The 15054-nt window shown below is 42.6% G+C and overlaps 1 protein-coding gene across 3 annotated transcripts in view; it reads left to right on the top strand.

Annotated features, from left to right (window-relative positions):
• The first annotated feature begins 505 nt into the window (after window positions 1-505).
• ZDHHC2 (zinc finger DHHC-type palmitoyltransferase 2) overlaps window positions 506-15054 on the top strand; it is a 67755-nt gene continuing 53206 nt past the window's right edge. For 2 of the 3 annotated variants that reach the window (XM_004277195.4, XM_033400639.2), the window contains exon 1: window positions 521-790. In XM_004277195.4, coding sequence (XP_004277243.1) covers window positions 664-790 — 127 coding nt within the window. In that variant the 5' untranslated portion in view covers window positions 521-663. Of the gene's footprint in view, window positions 791-15054 lie in introns of all 3 variants that reach the window. The other variant, XM_049704143.1, reaches the window with a different exon arrangement.

Raw genomic sequence — 15054 nt, forward strand, 5'->3', positions numbered from 1 at the left:
GCGAGGAGTCCGGTCAGTGCACACGACTCCCGGGGCTGCCCCTCCCCGGCCATGCCCCGCGCGCGTCTCCGCGGCCCGCGTCCGCCGCCAAGGGTCCTCGCCCTCGGCCCGGCGCGTTCGCTCCAGCCCCGGGGCCAAGCCGGAGGCGGACGGGCCAAGGTGGGCGCCTTCACTCCCCGCCTCGGGCGCCCCTGAGGTGCCCAGCGACGAGGGCGCGAGGCCCCGGGGCGCAGCGGGGACGGCCCGGAGCGCCGCGAGAGGCCGCCGGGGGGCGCAGCGGGCCGCGCCGGGCAGGCGGCCGCGGGGGGGCTGGGGCGCGGGCGGGACGCGCGGAGGCGGGGCGGAGGCTTCCGCCGCCTCCTCCTCCCGGACCTCCTCAGCCTCCGCCTCCGCCTCCGCCTCCTCACCGTCCGCCTTCTCCGCGCCGTCCTCTCGCAGCCACCGCCTCCGCCGGACGGAGGAGCCGGGAGTCCGCGGCGCCGACTCGGGGCTGCGGGATGGGGAGTTAGCGCCACGGCGGCGGCAGTGGCCGCGGCGCAACCGGCCGCCGTCCCCGGGCCCGTCCCGCCGGGGACGCCGGGCGCGGCCAGCCAGCCCCGGAGCCAGGCCCGCGGGCAGCGGCGGAGGCGGCGGCGGAGCTGGGCAGGTGGATGCGGCTGGAAGATGGCGCCCTCGGGCCCGGGCAGCGTCAGGCGGCGGTGCCGGCGGGTCCTGTACTGGATCCCCGTGGTGTTCATCAGCCTCCTGCTCGGCTGGTCCTACTACGCCTACGCCATCCAGCTGTGCATAGGTGAGTGCGTGCCCGCCCTCGCTCGGTCCTCCCCCCGCCCCCGGAGGGCCGGCCCGGCCACTCAGCGGCCTCTGCGCTCGCCCCTCGCCCCCTCCGCCGCCCACTCGACAGTCCCGGGACGCCGGGACGCCGAGCGCGCGGCGCCGCGCGCCCGCTCTCCCCACCCCGGAGTCTGTCGCGCCCCGTGCGCCGCCAACTGGCTGTTTCTCGGCCGGTGCCGCGGCCGAAAACAACCTCGCGGCAGCCTCCCTCCACTCGCGCTACCGTCGCCTTCCCCTCGCAACTCTCCGGCTACGGTGTTACCTCCACCCGGACGCTCGCGCAGCCCAGCCACCCCCGCCCTCGGCAGGCCGGCACCCGGGACAACGGCGGTGTCCGCCGCCCCAGCCTCCGCCGAGGGGTGAGGCCCGGAGAGGCTGCGCTGGAGGCTGGAGGGCTCCGAGCTGGGCCCAGGATCTGAGCTGCGCCAGACCGGCGCGGGGGACGGTGGCCTCGCGTGTCAGAGCTGCCCGTTTCTGGTTGTCCTTAATCCACTTTTTAAAAATTTGTGACAGTCCGCAGGGGCGTTTTTGCTGCCTTTATGATCTTTGAGCGTTGCCAATTGGACACTTGCTAGTGAAGTGGAGGTGGGTGGGTGGTCAGCTACTATAAAGTATTTTCGAAGATACATGCAGTACGCGAGACCGTAATTTACATGTTAGAATAATAGAAGGAAGAAAGGAGGCGACCATCTGATGTTTCTTCATCCGGAGAGCCAGGTGGCTCCAGTCCAAGTTTTAGGCTCCAGAATCGGTTGGATGGGGTATTTGCAGCGCTGAAGATGAGAAGAAAAAAAGTTGATTGCGCACGATTAGGGAATACAATTCTGTTTCTTAATGTAAGCCGGTTTCTACCTTAGAGGTTTTGTGAAAACTCATCTGTGTTATCAGAAAAGGTGATAAACCAGAGGATGACCTTTCTGCCAGTGACTTGTGAACGCTTTTTGTGTTTTGTGTTTTCGCCCTCCGGAGCATTAGCTTCCCGTGAGGCCAGGAGAAAGGTTAAACGGTGGCCTGTTTAGTTGAACCTTCTCAATTTAAGTGTTTTGCAAGCTGCAAGATTCAGTCATAGAATCTTCTCTGAAGCCATCTTACCTCAAAATGTTGCCCCTTGTGAGAAATAATAGGTGTCAGAATAATACACCAAAATAATTACTGGCAAAACTTTTAACAGAATTGAGACTAACTTCCCATTTCATATAGTTTTAAAAATTGATATTATTACTATATTGTTTATTGAATTTAGAAACAATATTTCAGTACAAAAGTAGCTTTTTTAAAAAAAAGAAGGATTGGGTACCGAAATCATCAAGACAGTGCAACTGAGTATGTAGCATTCAAGTTATCAAAAATGTACAGGAAAAAATTTTCAGAAACGTACTTTTTGTATTAACTGTTAATATTAAAACAACTTGCCTTATTGAGGTATACTGAAATGTTACATAACTATTAGAAACGTTTGTTGTATTTCATTCCTTCTCTTAAAGAGAAGCAGTGAGCAGTTTCAATTACTGTAACTGGTGCAAAAGAGGAAAGTCTCAGAAGACCTCAGTTATCAAAACAGGCAATTTATTTGCCTACGTTATCACATTAAGATAAGAAGCTTAGCCTGATGCAGTCTCATGCCCATCAGGAAGAAACACATGAAGGCTGGGAGAGCTTTTCTTCCCTTACAATTATCTCTGTCCCAGCTGAGTTCTACATAGTATGTCTTACCGTATTGAGTGGACAGGTGATGGGGGAGGAACTAAATGGAAAACCGCTGTTTTATCTGAATATTATTTATATATATTTTATATTTTTTTATTTTAATTTCTGTAAGTTTAAGATAAATCTAAAGTATCCATGAAATCCACATCACTATTTTAGTAAGTGAAAATTTGAGAGGGGAACGCCTCTTTTTAAACTGCCTAAGTGACATGGCCTGTTTTTGATACTTTCCCTGGAGATCAAAAGTGAAGTCTCATATCATTTCTCATCACTGCCTCCCTCACCTGGTACAATGCGTGTCATGTTGAAAGCAATAAATAGCCTTGAATAAACAACAAGAACAAAATAATTCAGAGGCAATCTCTCTGAAGTTGTCAGAAAGTAGTTTTTATATTAAAGCTATAGAAACAAGTTGTAAGTAATCGTATGAAACGTCTAGATCGTAGAGTCAAGAAGACAGAGAAAATTGAAAATGAATTTGATTCTAGACGCTGTGACAGTTTAGGAGGGGTAAGCTCTAAAAGCTTGGATAGCCTTGGTTGGGTGGGAAGTTGAAATTAACTGTACAGTTCCCTTACAGGCACTGGGAAAGGGGGCCACTGGTGTGGCAGGCACACAAAAGCAGGCTTCTCTCCTTTTCACAGACAAAGCAAAGAGGAATGCCAGCCTTCCCAACCCCCCAGCATTATTCGCATCTCTGACGGCCCTGCCCTTTGTGGATTCTGTTTCTCTTGGAAGTTGCTGTTTACCATCAGATTTTCCAAATTTTACCCATAAAACATTGGCCAGGGTTGGGACCAGGGGATGGGGGTTGGGGGTTGGGAATTAGAGTGAGTAACAAACAGAATAGAAAAACAGGGCGGTTTACCCTGGCCTTCCTTCTGTATCTGCTGTCAGCAGAGATGACCCTGAATATAAATTACTTTGTGGCCTTTGCTGAATTAACTGCAGTTTAGGAGTAGTGCTTACCCTGGTATCCTTGGAAACTGGAGATAATGATTCTCATTACAGTTAGTTTCTATATTTAACGATGTGGATGTGTGTGGCTCTCTAGGCACTTTTTCAATTAGCATAATGTTTGCTTAGTGTTTGTATTTAGAAAAAATAAACTCATATCTCTTTTTGGAATATGTGTACATAAAAAATATACGGGATGTACATATATTGTATGAGAGTCAAGTATTTGGGGTTAGTTTCCTTCCTCGTCTACCAAAGAAGAGATAAAATAGAGCTGCTGCTATGTGTGCTCATTTCAGAACATGTTTATCTAGTTAATTGATTAACTGATCTCTTCTATTCCCTCCTTCTGCCTCCTACTACTCTCTCCACTCCAGCTTCTTTTGTGTCTTATCTGTCTTTGGATCCCTTTAATTACTAGTTAGCTCATTTTCCATAAAGTAAGATAAATTCAAAGGGTAAAATCTGTAAGGTGGGTAATTAGGATGCAGAACACAGGGAATGATGGTAATCTGCAGGCGTGCTTGGTTCAGGGAACATACTAAGCATGGCGTATGTGTTTTCCAGATCCATTATGGCAGTCATTGTGTTAACTTTGTGGAATACGGTGACTGAAGTTTTCCCTTTTAAGTGCTAACATTTAAAGTTGTTTTAACTATTTTTATACCTTTTAATTTGATAATAATTTCAAAGTTACAGAAGAGTTTCGAGAATAGTACCAGAAAGCTCCACATACCCTTGTTTAATAATTTTGGTTTCCACTTTTCTAAAATGTATTCCTTCCCTGCCTTCACCTTAGGCAGGTGCCATGAAACATTTATTATTAAGTCGTGTGCTCATGTGGTTCTGAGTTTGCTTATGGATTTACTGAAGTCATTTCAGAGAATCATGAAGATTGCAAAGCTTAAAGGTCATTTAGGCCAACTCTCTCTGGCATTTGTAGATGCAGACATTAAATGTCCAAGAGTTGCTACCAGTTCTATGTCCTTTTTCCAAATCAACCAATGTGACTTCAGCTTCTGTGGTACAAATGTTAAAATGTCTCCCTTTCCTTGCAAACCCCTCACCGAATCTCTCTAGCCCAATGAAGTCCTTTAGCAAGTTCATTAAACTTTATTGTTGTTGTTTAGTAAGAGTTAACACAGCTCTGAAAGTAAGGGAAACAGCCTTTATATAATGATTTCAGAATTTTCAAAGGGTTTATAGTTTGGGCCAGATAGTTACAACCACTCAACACTACTGTTGTAGCACAAAAGCAACTTTAGATAATTTAACAAATGGGTGTGACTGTGTTCCAATAAAACTTTATTTATAAAAATAGTCAGCAGGCCAGACGGCCCTTGGGCAATAGATTGCTGACCCTGGATTATGTTAGAAGTTAGACCATTAGAATATTGGGGTTTTACTCATGGTTTTGCAGTCTTTCTTATTAATAAACACCTCTCAGAAATGACTGCAACCTCTTGTATTCCACAGTGATTATTGAAGATGTTCAAGAATTATAAGATTAGTCTACATACTTAGGGATCAGTTTAGGAGATAGAAAATTACGTTTTCCTTCTTTTAAGGATATCTTTAAGGATAAAACATATAAAACCTCATACGTGGATTCTGTTATGATCTACCATTAATTCAAGGCCATTGCATGTTCAAGGATGGAGACTGAATGGGGCTCTAAGTTGTTTTCCATCATGAAATGAATTTGAGCCCTACAGAGAAAGAACTGTGTTTTTGTTATTGGTAAACTATCATTTTTTTAAATTATGCAGGACATTAAAACTTTTTTAGAAAAAACTACTGACGACAAACGATCTTGAGAATACAAGTGTTACAAGTCTATAATTATTAAAATAGTTTTAAATGACACAGAAAGCACATCCGTAGAAGATGTGCACATGCTGAATGTTTAATGCCTAAATACTTAGAAATTATTTCTTGTTGACAGTTGATTTAAAATATATTAGTTCTTTAACTTTTCTTGATATTATCAAATACTTTCAAGATTTTTAATTGTCTAAATAGAGGGATAAGAACTCAACATTTCTTCAAATCTAAAATTCAAATGTATAAAATGTGATATACTCCAAATTCTTGACCTGTGTACCATTTGACTTTAATATAAATGGTCAGTGGGAAAGGAGAAAAAAAGCCTCTGCTTAATGCTTTCTTGGTTCCATTTAGTGTGTCAGAAAACTTTTTAATTTGTATATTGGACAATGCAGCATTACTGTTTGCTATTAAATCCTATCAGAGATGACATGACATAGGTAACGCAGTTACCATGGTACTTAGCATGCAGAGGTGCTCACTAAAAGTCTAATGAATTAATGTCTTTGATTTTTATGAAACAATTGTATAAAGTAAATAGGTAAGAGAAGAGGGTCTAGAAGTCCAAACTCAATTTAAAGTTTGTTGTGGAGAATAAAAGTTTACTTTCAAATGCTTACTGAGAATGCTGTGTCCATGCCATCAAATTAAATGCTTGCTCAAGTGTTTCCAGTAGTTAAGCAGAAGCTGAAGGGATGGTTTCTTAAGTCAAGATAATTGTCTCTAGAGAAGGTGCATTTCTGCAAGGTTAGAAAGAGGCCAGCTTCAGAGGGGTTTGAGCAGGGTTCATTCAAAAGTGTTTATTGAACCTTTGTTATGTGCTAGGCACTTTTTCCCCACAGAGATGATTTAGAGGAGAACTGAATAGACATCTTTTCCTCACAGCTAAGGGGAAAAATTGCCTCTGGAAAAACAAAACAGAACAAAACTGAAGCCTTCCCTCCAGCTTGTGCATGAGGAGAAGGGTTGGTAACTTTCAAAATGCGGCTCCCATGGCACAGGGGCAGGAAGGAGAAATGGAAAATGAACCTTCCCAGTCCTGGGAGCCTGTGAGTTGGTTGCTGTACCAGTGTTAAATCAGAATGATCAGTACAGCAGGTAAGAAGAGCTGATGGAGAGCACTTCACTAGTGATGACTGTCTAATCATGTTATCAATCTACCACATAAAAATATCTCAGAGCGAGATTATGACCAGCAATTTTTGCCTCAGCTACGTACCACGTGGTTGTTTCAGTTGCCTCATTTCTTACCCAATGCTTGGGCAACTTTTACTGTGCTCTCAGCTTAGGGCCTGTGGCTTGGTGAGTAAATGTGAGAACTTCCTGAACACACCTCATTGAATCCATGGGAAGACTGGAGAACCTAGCTTAGAAAATGAGCAGAAACCAAGAGAAGGTGGGTGAAGCAGAGCTGACGTCATGCCCTTGGAAGGAGCTGCCGCCCTAGTGGCCAGCCATCCCAAGCCCTGGAGCCATCCCTGCGCCCTGGGACTCCATAAAGATGGTTCTGGGAGCATCAGCTGGCTGAGCTGTTGTTGTGCCCACATCCCAGGCAACAGGGTTTATTTAGCAAGAGCAGGTGTTGGATCCCTTTGGCCTCCGTGGTAGGAAGAAGTGCCAGGAGGACAAAAACCAAACAAGCCAAGAAGACAAATATTCCAGAGATTAGTATAGATGGAGCGTTCTCAGTGAGAAGATTCTCAGTGGACTTTGTTTGCTTCGTTTGTTTTTCTTTTTCATCTTGATGGAAAATTTGTGGTTTTTCTTCTCAGAAAAATGGAACCAGGACTTACATGTTGTAATTTATACTGCTGATTTCATGCATTTTGACTGTTGTATCACATTGCTCAGCCTTCTTTCCTCTAGGAAGTGGTGAGTTCGTGGGTCCCCTGAGACTGCAACATTGTCATGACTGGAGAAATACTATCTCATCTTACTTGCAAAATGATAGATTTGCCATAGGTTCTTAATGTTCTCCGTTGGGCAGTTTTACAAAGATTGTTTAGAAAGATAGTCTTAATAGTATGTGGAAGCCTACGATTTTATATTACCATGTAGATATATACCAGAGAATTAATAATAAAAGCATAACATAATTGAATTAATTTCTTTAATAGTCCATTAAACATTGTTGAAATATTTTTCTCTAATTCTTTTAAGGGTAATTTTATGTTATCTTAATTGTTATCTCAGTCAAATGCTGAGAATGGAAAAGGATGGAATTTGCAGGGCAGGGGGTGGGGTGAGGGCAGCTGGGAGGAAGTAGATGACCTGATTTCTTAAGAAGCATATGTTAGCAATAAAGTAACTGGCTATGATTGCCTGAAATTTTTCCGTTCAAAATTAAATCACATTTGAAACGTTTGTGTAGCATTTTTCCTAATTTGACTTTTCATCTGACTATGACTTTTAAATTCAATTTTAAATATTTGTGCCAGAAATGTTAAAAATCCATTTTTATTTGGGAGACACTGGAGCAAAACTATCTGCTGCATTTATCATCTTAGCGCTTCTCTGCACTCTAAAAAATGCATATTGATGGTAGTTCATTTTAGATATGTTGTTGATTACATTTTTAAATGCAAATGAAAGAGAAGTGCTTTTACAGATCACTGAGCTTTATTTCTTTGCCAGTATTTCTCCATGGTATCCTGAAATTTCTCCTCATGTAGTGTCAGTTAAGCTTTCCTGCTATAAAGTATTTTGACCTCTGGATTTATTCACTAGCATCGCCACCCTAAAGGAACAGAATGGTCCAGATCAGTTCTTCAGTAAAATAAACGCCAAGCAATAATCAAAAAACCTTTTTTCTCTACATCCTTTAAAGCCAAGTACCCAAAGAGTACAATAGTTTCAAGGTAATTTGCTTATCTTCATGGTCATCTTATAATAGCAACAGTCCTTGTAAAAAGCAGCTCGTGTATTTACAAGAACTTTACAGATTTATTTGATTATAACTAGGTGAAATTTGGCAGACCAGAATGCTTTGTAATGCTTATCTATTTTCTCATATATATAGATACAATTAAATTTCTGACTCTGTTTATTGCATTATGTAAAAAGTGGATTTTCACTGTATTTGAATGAGTATGTTTAGAATGAGGTGACTGAAAACCCAGACCAGACTGTGTCCCTATGGTTTTGGGGGTCCAAAGGTCATCTCAGGAGAGGTAGTAGGTGGCTGAATCTGAAGTGTGGCTTTTCACCAAATTGGTAGGGATGTGAGAGATGGTGCAACGTAAAGTACAGTCTCTGTAATGTCCATGTAATTCACATTGGGAATATGGTAGTGGGAAAAACAGCCTGCTCCAAAACAGCTGATGCTGAGCCCTAATGAGAGACACCTGGTACCATTTACCGCCGGAGAAAAAGATTTCAGTGTTATAAACCTCAAACTGTAAGTCCCGAGCCTGCTCTGAATTGCAGGGACTAATTTGTGACCAGGGTTTTTACTTGGTGGCCAACTCCATGTGACATGTTGTAGGAAGAAAGACAGTAAGGGATTTATGTGCTTAACTATGACTAGTGATTATACAGGACACCTCCAGGGAGGTCCATTAATGTGAAGGGATGCAGGGCAGAGACCAGCTGGAATTAATCAAGGTTTTAATTATAGCATATTTTTAATGAAATGCAGCTTATTCCAGGACTAGGACATACTAAAAACTAAGATATGCACAACTGAGAGCTGTATGTAGGTTGGAGGGGGTGGAGAGCAGTGATTCATTTGGAGGCCCCCATAAACTTGCATTTTAGCAAGCAATTTTAAAATCCAAGAATAGAATGCATTTCAAACCATCCATAATTTATTGAGTACCTCCCTAATTTGTTCATTCATTCAGAAATATTTGTTGGGCTTCCCTGGTGGCGCAGTGGTTGAGAGTCCGCCCGCCGATGCAGGGGACATGGGTTCGTGCCCCTGTCCAGGAAGATCCCACATGCCGCGGAGTGGCTGGGCCCGTGAGCCATGGCCGCTGAGCCTGCGCTTCCGGAGCCTGTGCTCCGCAACGGGAGAGGCCACAGCAGTGAGAGGCCCACGTACCGCAAAAAAAAAAAATATATATATATATATTAATGGCTCTTAGAGTTTACATTCTAGTTGGAGGATAGGAAGAACAAGAGACACAGTAGCTTATATAATGTGTTAGAGGCTCCTAAGTATCATGACAACAAAGCAAAAAAGCAGAGCAGAAATGATGGGGAATGCCAGTGGAAGTTTTCCTTTTTTAGTTTTTAGATCACCATAATAAGTCTAGTTGTCATCTGTCACCATTCAAAGATATTACATAATTACTGACTATATTCCCCACACTGTACTTTGCGTACTCATGACTCATTTATTTTGCAACTGGGAGTTTGGACCTCTTAATCTCCCCCACCTATTTCTCTCCTCCCCCCACCAACCTCCCCTCTATCAACCACTTGTTTGTTCTCTGTATCTAGAACTGTTTAGTTGTGTTGTTCATTTGTTTTGTTTTTTAGATACTACATATAAGTGAAATCACATAGTATTTGTCTTTCTCTGTCTGATTTATTTCACTTAGCATAATGCACCCTAGGTCCATCCATGTTGCTGCAAATGGCAAGATTTCATTCTTTTTTATGGCCAAGCTATATTCCATTGTATATATAGACCACATCTTTTTATCCATGCGTCTGTGTGTGTGTGTGTGTGTGTGTGTGTGTGTGTGTGTGTGTGTGGTGGGATGGTCAAGGAATTTAAGCAATGACTCAAAGATGCTGAGGGATTGAACCATGCTTGCACTGGGAAGAAATGCACCTCAGGCGGAGGGAACCGTCAGTATGGAGGCCCTGAGGCAGGAGTGTGTGAGCATGTTAGAGGAGGAACAAGGTCATTTTGGCTGGAGGGGTGTGAGCAGGGGGAAGGGACGTAGGTGACAAGGTCAGAGAGGTGCAGAAAAGGTACAGATTATGGGACCTCATAGGCCATTGTGAGGATTTTGGCTTTACTTCGGGTGAAACAGGGATCCGTGGCAGAGTGCTGAGTAGCACAGTGACGTGCTGTGACTTACGTTTAAAGAGATCATCCTGGCTGCTGCGTACTCTGGGCTATCTACTTCATCAATCCAGGTGAGAAATGATGATGTGTCAGACCATGGTGGGGACAGTGGGAAGGGAGAGAGGTTGCCAGCTTCTGCATTTATTTTTAGAGACAACAGGATTTCCTGACAGACATTTGGGAGTTGTCAAAGAAAGGAAGGAGCCAGTCGATTCCAGTGTTTTGGCCTGAACAACTGGACGAATGGAAATGAGCTGAGATGCACAAGATGTAGGTAGAGCGGAGCTGGGTGGGGATGGGGTGACCGTAGATCAGCAGTGGTATGTGGACATGGAAGCAGAGATGCCGAGTGAGCAGTTGTGTAGATGAGTTTGGCATTGAGAAGAGAGTCTGGACGGGAGGAGTAAATTTGGGAGTCCTCAGCGTTTAAATTGATTTAAAGACTTAACATCGGATACATTTGTCCCAACAAGAGAGTGAACGTAAATTGAGCAGAGACGAGGACCAAAGATGACCAGCACTGAGAGTTGAGGAGATGAGTAGGAACCAGCAAGGAAGACTGAGAAGGGACAACTAGTGAAGTGGAGGAAAACTAAGAGAATATGGGGTCCTGAAGCCTGGGGAGGAGAAGGTGTCAAGGAGGAGGGAGCAATCGATGTTGACAGATAAGCTCATATGTTAAGTAAAATAAGGACTGAGAATTTAACAATGTGAGATTGAACTCTTGTTTTTTTTTTTGCGGTATGCGGGCCTCTCACTGTTGTGGCCTCTCCCGTTGCGGAGCACAGGCTCCGGACACGCAGGCTCAGCGGCCATGGCTCACGGGCCCAGCCGCTCCGCGGCATGTGGGATCTTCCCGGACCGAGGCACGAACCCGTGTCCCCTGCTTCGGCAGGTGGACTCTCAACCACTGTGCCACCAGGGAAGCCCGGAACTCTTGTTTTAATTTGTTACTGACTATGCTCTGAAGACCCCCGAATTTAATTTTAAAAGTTTTACCAAAATGAAACACATACACCAGTGTGTGAGTTGCTGGGATATCTGGATTCCTTCAATCCACATTAAAAAGACCTTATTCTATTAGACAAGCTTAACTTTCTTATTATCTGAAGATTACCTGTAGAAAATTTCATGAGAGCAGTAACCATGACTGGTTACAGTAGTAACCCTGATGCCTGACACAGAGTAGCATTCAAGACATACTTTTCTTAAATGAATGGATGCCCACTGAACTTGTTTTAATTGAGCCTTTTGTGATCGCAGTAGACATTTCACGCTTCAAAGAACATGAATCCTTTATGAGAGACTTACCTGCTTAGCTTTTTATTATTTGATCACTCAGATGTTCATAAACGAGTTTGTAATATTTTTATGGTTTCAAATTATTATGGGCCAAGTTGTACCCTCCCCCCCCCCATTTCATATGTTGAAGTCCTAACCCCCAGTACCTCAGAACCTGACTGTATTTGGAGATAGAGCCTTTAAAGAGGTAATTAAATTAAAATTAGGTCATTAGAATGAGTCATAATACCAGATGATTGGAGGAAATTTGGACACACACATGTAGAGGGAAGACCACGTGAAGACACAAGAAGTCAGCCAAGGAGAGAGGCATTGGAAGAAACCAAACCTGCTAAATCTTGATCTTAGATTTCTGGCCTCCAGAATTGTGAGAAGACAAATTTCTGTCATTTAAGGCACCCAGTCTGTGGTACTTTGTTATGGCAGCCCTAGTGAACTAATACACAAATATAATAATCAAATGACTCTTTTTTTTTCTTTCTGAATATTGAAATGTAATCATCTATAATAAGGATTTAGATGACAACATTAATTTTATAACCCATTTGAAAAGTTAAAAGATTAAGAACAATTTAGAATATGCAAAATATTTGCCCTAATATATAAGTATAAAATAATCAGTAAAAAAATGAGTGAAATGCATTTGCAGGAAGTGCTCAAACTTAGCCAGCATTGCCCAGAGATGCTACATTCCATTTTACAAGTTTTCAGCTAACTAAAATCTCCCCTTATAATGCTAAAATTTTTACCCATTTTAGATTACAAAAGAGAAAGACTTTCTTGCCCTAGCCTTCTTAAATAGAGTATGCTGTACGTAATTTAACTTTAATTTGAAGCTGTCAATCTGAGATGGATACATGTATGCAGTCAATATCCAAAAATACCCAAGACCCTTGAAGTCTTTGGATTTTGCATTCATTCACTGAAAAAGGCCCAGGAGGTGTGGAATTTGTAATTTTGCCTAGGTGTTCTTCTGAATATCAGACACTGAGAATCTGGGAAGACTCATGAATGAACCACTTCAGTGGAAATGCCTAGCTAGACATCTGCATCTCAACAAAGCTTTGTTTTTCTTTACTCACCACTTCTGAGCTTACTTTCTTGAAAAGATCAAACAACAAAAATCCTTCATTGTAGAAATAACCAGAGATGAGAAAGAAAACTTTAGCTACAGGTGAATATTAGTTTAATTTGTGGTTTGAGAATAGTCTCTGGAGCAGGTGATTTTTAAATGTTTTGATTGTGGTAAAATATATGTAGCATAAAATTTTGCCATTGTACCCGTTTACCATTTTGACTGCGTTTTAAGTGTGCAGTTCAGTGGCATTGAGTACATTCCCACTGCTGTGCAACCACCACCACCATCCACCTCCAGCCATTTTTAATCTTCCCCAGATGACACTCTGCATCCAGTAAGCAATAATTCCCCATTCTCCTTTTCCCCCATCCCCTGGCACCCACCATTCTGCTTTCTGTTTCTATGACTTTGACTATTCTCGGTACCTCATATATGTGGAACCATGTATTTGTCTTTCTGTGTCTGTTTATTTCACGTAAGCATATGTCTTTAAGGTTTATCCATGTTGTAGCATGCGTCAGAATTTCATTCCTAATCATCTATAATATTCCATTGTATTATATACCACATTTTGTTTATCTGTTCATTTGTTGGTGAACATTTTGGTGGTTTCCACCTTTTGGTTATTGTGTATAGTGCTGCTGTGAATATTCGTCTGCAAATACGTGTTCAAGTCTCTGATTTCAGTTCTTTGGGTATATACCCAGAAGTGGAATTGTTGGATTATATGGTAATTTTGTGTTTAATTTTTGAGGCCCGCCATGCTGTTTTCTTGGAGCAGGTGATTTTGATGGAACTGTGATTCCAGAGAAGCCTGTATATACCCTTGTAAACATATCTAAACTTGAAGGTCTCTGGAAGTGTCTGTGAGGTCCATATTCAATGTCACTGGAGTAGTTTTTAACTACCTTGCCCTTTCACAGTGCAGCAGGAAAGCTGGTGGTCAGGGAATTGTGAGTAACTCCATTTTGCCCATGCAGTAGCTTTCTTCATTCCTAGGGACTGTGTCCCTCATGAGAACACCGGCCATCAGGTACGGCCAAGGCAGAAATGTTGAGAGCTGCTGGCCTACTGTACGTAGTCTAAAATTCAACAACAATTTTTGGGTAACCAGAGCACTAATGATAACTGGTGGAAATTTTATCTTTTTAAAGAACAACATGATATGAGTTTAAATGGTACATATACTGGGTAAACATGAGCTGGTGGCATGAGCTGGTGGGGAGAAGTCGAGGAAACATACCTGTGTCTGTGGATGCATCAGTATCCCCTGGTGTTAATCATGAGCTAGGTCCTTATACACAGCACAGGCAGTGAACACAATTCATGAATGAATATCAGGGTATTTGTTTTGCCTGCAGATCTAGAGTAAGTGACAGTGGTTTCAGGAACAGAAAACAAAAATCAGCACATTAATTGGTGGAGAGATACAAGTAGGAAACATGAGATGCAACTCACACACTGAGCGGAGAAAGAGACTCAGTCCAAGTATTGATGACTGCCTTAGTTCTGTACACAATTATGTAGAACTTCCTGTTTACATTAATGAATACATCTAGTTAGAATTAGGTGGTACTTGTATACTATTGTGCTCTTATACTGTGCCTTAAGCAGTAGTAGGGCCCGTCTTTCATCTGTGACCTGCCAGTTTACAACTATGTCAAATTTGCTTTTGCTGCAACTGAATATAGGTACTATCACTGCAATTACTGTCCGGCGGGCTGTGCTAGTGCTGTTGGTAAATGCAGTACAGAGTAAGGGTATGATTTGCTGCAAGTAAGAGGAACAAGGCATACTGTAATTCACGCTGAGATCAAAGAAAGATTGTGTGTGTGAGAAGTTTACCTCATGAATATATGACAGTGAAGTTATAAAAGAAAATACTGACTCACCCTTCAATACCCAGTACAGAAGGGTGAGTCAGTGAATAGTTTAATATCTTTGCATGTTTTAATAGATACTGCAACTCATTGCTCGACTGCAGTAATTACTGCTGGTGCTAATGTTGTTTTAAATCTTTTAATTCATCCCTTCAAGTGTGACACTGTAAATTCTATACTGATGAGCATCGTAAACACAAAGGTTGGAATTATAGCTTTGTACCTTTCTCTGGAGTACTATAGAAGTGTCAGATAATTTACATGAACCTAGAAATATTGGTTTAATTTTTAAATATGTTATATGTGCTCTGTTGTAAGTGCCCTGGTCATTTGGTACTCAACATGTAGCTGCTAACCCCGGGAGATAGTTTTAGAAGGTTATCTGTTTCCATGGAGAAGCACACAAGAAGCACTGATTTTTCTACTTAATAAATCAGAAAGCTAATGTTCGG

Source organism: Orcinus orca, chromosome 21 (genome assembly GCF_937001465.1).
Source record: "Orcinus orca chromosome 21, mOrcOrc1.1, whole genome shotgun sequence".
In the NCBI taxonomy this organism is placed as follows: domain Eukaryota; kingdom Metazoa; phylum Chordata; class Mammalia; order Artiodactyla; family Delphinidae; genus Orcinus; species Orcinus orca.